Source organism: Rhamphochromis longiceps, linkage group LG23 (assembly GCF_057381845.1).
Source record: "Rhamphochromis longiceps isolate RC_006_pf linkage group LG23, R_longiceps_female_GT1.1, whole genome shotgun sequence".
Lineage (NCBI taxonomy): Eukaryota > Metazoa > Chordata > Actinopteri > Cichliformes > Cichlidae > Rhamphochromis > Rhamphochromis longiceps.
This window is the reverse complement of record NC_140578.1, coordinates 28,317,653-28,323,021: the sequence shown is the minus strand read 5'-3', so window position 1 is coordinate 28,323,021 and position 5,369 is coordinate 28,317,653. Positions and strand designations below refer to the sequence as shown.

Genomic DNA, 5,369 nt, shown 5'->3' with positions numbered 1-5,369 from the left:
CAGAGGAGGAGAAAGAAACCATAGAAATCCAAAAATAACTTTGCTCGTCATGTGACCTACATCCTCTTTAAAATACAATGACACTTCACACGGATTTAATTCACTGAAGAAAATTTTGGGATGGACGGACAGACTGACAAAGAGTGAAAGAGCTCTTCAGAATGGGAATGAGGAGTATGAGGAGTGGGTGTGGAGCGGACAGATGTGCTCTAATGTGTTTTGGCCCGTTTTCTGCATGGACAAAAGCATAAGTACACACACTCTCTCACACACACATGCACACAGACACAAGTCAGTCAGCCAGTATATCTGTCTCTGTTTCTTTATGTGACACTGTGGTGTAGGACACTTTCTTTCTCTTTACTCTACAAAAGTGTATCTTTGCCATTCATTGCATGCAGTCATAGTCATGTAGATTCACTAGCATATGCATGCACACGCACACACACACACACACAATCCCTGTTTACATGGAAAGAAACCTAATGTGTCATCCAGCCACCTAGTGCATCCTTTGCTGCTGATTTTAGCCAATCACACAATTAGAGAGCTGATGACCCATCTGTCCACATGATTGGCTGATGGATGTGCCTGAGTGTGTGTATATGTGTGTGTGTGTGTGTGTGTGTGTGTGTGTGTGTGTGTGTGTGTGTGTGAGTGTGTGTGTGTGTGTGTGTGTGTGTGTGTGTGTGTGTGTGTGTGTGTGTGTGCGCATCTCAGTGTGAAAGGCTCTGACGAGCCCCCAAGCACATCTAGCCAGTGACAATTTTCTTTTGTTACCCTGCAACTACCAACATTTGCAGAGAGAGACACAGAGCTAATGCGAGCCCGTGAACAACTTAATAGCACTTGAACCAGTTTGCCAACTTGGAGAAATGATTTCATTCAATTAGATAATTCTCCCCCTCTTCCTCTCCCGCTCGTTCTCTTGTTCTCTGGAATGAGTCATTTGTGATATAATAGCCACATAATGGCTTAAAAGCAGGTTCGGCAGGAAAAAGACAGATGTAGGGTGAATAAAATGTGAAATGGTGAGGTAAAAGAGGCTCAGGAGTTGGCACAGACAAGCTGTATATACCGCCATCAAGAAAGGAATATATAGAAACTAGTGCTGTCAAAATTATCGCGTTAATTGTTAAGATCAACGCGAAATGTTTAATGCATTAAAAAATTTAACGCTGATTTTGTTTTTTTATTAATTTCCTGTAATCTAAGACCTTTAAATTCATGAGCACCTCTGGAGGAGGGGGCAACAGTGTGCTATGCTGGCGTTTGGCCTGACAGAAATGATTAGAAGAAGAAGTGACACCATGCTACTATCTAGCTAACACTAGCTAACACACGCAAGCATGGACGAGGGCGGACTTTTGGGTGGAAAGTTTCTCTTTAAGAAGTTGCCTGATGGCTTGTTGGACAAAACGAGAGTAAGATGCACAATTTGCAAAGCTGAATTCAAGTACCACAGAAGCAGTTCATCACTGGCGTATCACCTGAGAGCAAAACACCCAACTGAATCCACCTCTACGGGACCTCGCCAGTCTACGCTTCAGGAGTATGGTGCTTGTGGACGAATAACAAAAAATGTGAGAGAAAAGGTAACCAATTCCTTGGTTGTTTGGATAGCTAAAAACTGCCGACCAGTTAGCATAGTAGAAGATGATGGACTGAGAGAAGTCATTCGTGCTGCATCAGGAGATGAGTGTTACAATCTGCCCTCGAGAGGAACCATTGTGTCGAGACTGCACACTTTGTATGGGGACCAGAGGGCTCAGCAGTCCAGCAAGCTTGTGCAAGTAAGGAATGTCGCTCTCACCGGAGACCACTGGACTTCGGTGAACAACGATAATTACTTGGGGGTCATGGCGCATTTTATTGATAACGACTGGACTATGCAATCGTTTGCACTAACAGTGAGTAAAACTGAAGAGAGACACTATGCTGAGGCGTGTGCTGACCATTTTCTGAATGTTGCAAACGAATGGAAAATCAAGGACAAGGTAACCACGCTTGGCACCGACAGTGCTCGTAACATGGTTGCAGCCGCCAGACTACTTCCATTTGAACACATGCCCTGCATGGCCCACATTCTGCAAAGAACGGTCACAGTTTCTCTTAATGACAGCGCATTTGAAAGGGCTCTGGCCAAATGTCGCAAGATTGTTGGACATTTTAAGCATAGTCCAGCAAACGCTCAGGAATTAAAGGCACAGCAAGCTGCACATGGACATCAAACAGAATCGCTTGTTCAGGACGTTCCAACAAGATGGAACTCCACCCTAGAGATGATCAAGCGGATCCAGAGAAACAAATTTGGGCTGACCACCATCCTGACTCAACAAAACAGCAAGGTGACTATGTTGACTGACCAGGAGCTTGACAGACTGCAAAAGCTGGAGGAACTACTGGAACCTTGCAGGTAAATACATTTTGTTTCTCATCATTGTGTGTCTATCTTTGCATTCTAGCTTTGTTTTCAAGTATGTTCTCCACCTCCACCTCTCTGTGTATTTTCATATGTAGTTTTTATGTTTGTCTCTGTGTGATTAATAGAAAAATACAGACTTGATCTTTCTATTGCAGATATGTTACCGAACTGCTGGGAGGAGAGCGGTATGTCTCTTGTTCCATGGTGTTGCCAGCCTTGTGTCATTTGTTCAGGATTATGGAGCCCTCAGATGATGACCCAGTCTACGTTTTGAGGTTTAAGAAGATTTTTACCACAGACCTAGCTCAGCGGAGGGACAGCAGCAATCTCACATGGCTGAAGATCGCTACTGCCCTTGATCCCAGGTTTAAAGATCTTAAATGCCTTTCCAAAGATGAAAGAAGAGAGGTGTGGGCATCAGTACATGACCTTCTGATGTCAGAGATGGATGCACACCAACCATCTGCTCAGACAACAGAGGAACCCTCACCAAAGAAGAGCAAGATGTCCATCTGCTTGCTGGGTTCTCCTGATTCAGATACAGAGGAAGAGGAAGATGCTATAGACTAGAGATGGACCGATCCGATATTACGTATCGGTATCGGTCCGATACTGACCTAAATTACTGGATCGGATATCGGAGAAAAATAAAAAATGTAATCCGATCCATTAAATATCACGAAAGCACCTCACAAAACTTGCAACACGCCGTAACTCACCTCAGAACGTTAGCACGTCAGAGCAGTATGCATCACGTGATAGAGCGGCTGTGGCATGCGGGACCTGTCGGTGGTCTGGATAGCATTTGGAGCTTTGCTAGCAACCCGGCATTTCATCTCCGACAAAGTTATCCCGAGAGAAGTAAAGCAAGTGTGTAAGTCCATCTCTGAATGTAAAGCATTCCTGCGTTAAGCTTAACAAGCGATATATGGAGCGACTGCCTCTCCTGCTGCTACTTCAATCATGAAACTGCTTAACGATCAGCTGATCGGCTTTTCTGTCGCGAGTCCGTGTCTCTAGTTTGTTTTTGGCCCACTTTGCACCAGAAAGAGGAAACCAGCGGCTGAACAACAGCAGCACGTTTAAGCTTGATCAGCTGTTGTTAGAATTTATTTAATATTACTTTCTACTCCAGGATCTTTTTCTACGTAGCTGACGGCTGGTAACTGTGCAGGGGCGGATCTAGCAAAGTTTAGCCAGGGGGGCCGATAGGGCATTAACAGGGAAAAGGGGGCACAAAGACATACTTTTCTTTCTTATTCTCATTTAAAATGTCTAGCTTTTAATAAATAATTATCTGACACCCAAAGTTTTAATTTGATGTAAAATGAATAGAAGTCAATTACTGTATATAGTAACTATTAAGTCTAATATATATACCCTAGTAAGCTATAGTACTTTTTCCCTTTGGGAAGGTACCATCTGTGCAGTCTGCAATTTTGTTGAAGAAAGATGTTGAATCTATTTAATATTTCTTGAAAAATAATTGATTTCTGTGCATTTTTTTTCACACTGCATCAAATTAAGGTTGATTACGTCGATTAAGCATCATGAGGTGGAGCGTGAGGGGTGGTTCCCTATTTTTTATTTATTTATTTTTGTTGTTGCTGGGAGTTGGAACCCTATTAGTTAGGTTGCTTAATATTTACGCTAAGTACTCTTTAAAATACCAGAATAGGGAGGATGGTGTAGGTTTAAGTTTATTAGATTGATCAGTATTGCTGAACTATGAAATTTTTTTTTTGCATACAGGTATAACAGAATAGCTTTAGTGTAGTTGTTGTTTTAAACTTGAGTATGAACTTATACAAAATGCAGCAAGATATTTAAAAAACAGTTTTGTTGATTAAAAAACACTATATCGGATTCATATCGGTATCGGCAGATATCCAAATTTATGATATCGGTATCGGTATCGGACATAAAAAAGTGGTATCGTGCCATCTCTACTATAGACTGCTGTCTGAATCTGTACAAAGCAGAGCCCAAAATTGACATAGGAGAGTGTCCACTACAGTGGTGGTTAAAGAGAGAAGGAGCACATGCCAGGCTGGCACCTATTGCACGCAAGTACCTGTCAACCCCTGCAACCACAGTGCCTTGTGAGAGATTATTCTCACTCTCAGGTCACATCATTCAAAAGAAGCGTGCTTCTTTGTCATCAGACAATGTAAACAGAATAGTCTGCCTCAGTAACTGGCTGAGTGCAAAGAAGGACTAATCCAGATTGCTCCTTTGAAGTGAAAAATGTTCAACATTCTGGGTTTTCAGCTGTGTCTTTTTGTGTTTTAAATACTGAGTTTTGTGCACCCTTTATTGTTATGATATTCACTTTAACCTGTAGGCCTGGGTTCAGTCACTGTTGATGGCCTTAAAGGTTTTTTGTAAGTTTTCACTGTGTTAAAGATTGATGAAAACTATTAAAATTCTCTTTGAATTTCAGCATACATTCTTTGTGTTTATTCTGCATTTACTTCATTGTGTTGCATAAATGTCTGTTACAATCTTAAAATATAAAGAATAAAAAAAATGTAATTGGAGCCAGGCTATTAATAAAGTAATTGAGATTAATCGCAATTAATAACAGAAAATTGTGAGATTAGTTAGTTAATTTTTTTTTAATCTATTGACAGCACTAATAGAAACATATAGAAACCACACACACGTATATAAATACTGTATACACACACCTTTGGCTCCATTTGCTGTCCATTAACAGTGTGTGGTGCCAAGCGATTGCATCTTCTCCGATGCTATCTGTTATCGAAGTACACGCGTCCTTCAGGCGTCCATCGTGCTATCGCTCCTCTCATCTCTCCTCTATCTATCTTGCCATCCCTCTCCCGTGCTTCCTCACCTTGCTTTCTGCTTGTCATCTATTTGTTTCTTCTCGCTCTGCTATAACTTATTTTCCACTTTTGATGGCCTTTTCTTTAGCGCTTCC

General features: G+C 41.6%; 1 protein-coding gene across 1 annotated transcript; it reads left to right on the top strand.

Moving 5' to 3' along the window:
* Positions 1-1,334: 1,334 nt before the first annotated feature.
* On the top strand, positions 1,335-4,321 carry LOC146642116 (E3 SUMO-protein ligase ZBED1-like). Its single transcript, XM_085398346.1, has 2 exons — positions 1,335-2,416; positions 2,581-4,321. Exons 1-2 carry the CDS (start codon positions 1,350-1,352, stop codon positions 2,993-2,995), a joined length of 1,482 nt encoding a protein of 493 aa, XP_085254472.1. The 5' UTR covers positions 1,335-1,349; the 3' UTR covers positions 2,996-4,321.
* Positions 4,322-5,369: the final 1,048 nt, after the last annotated feature.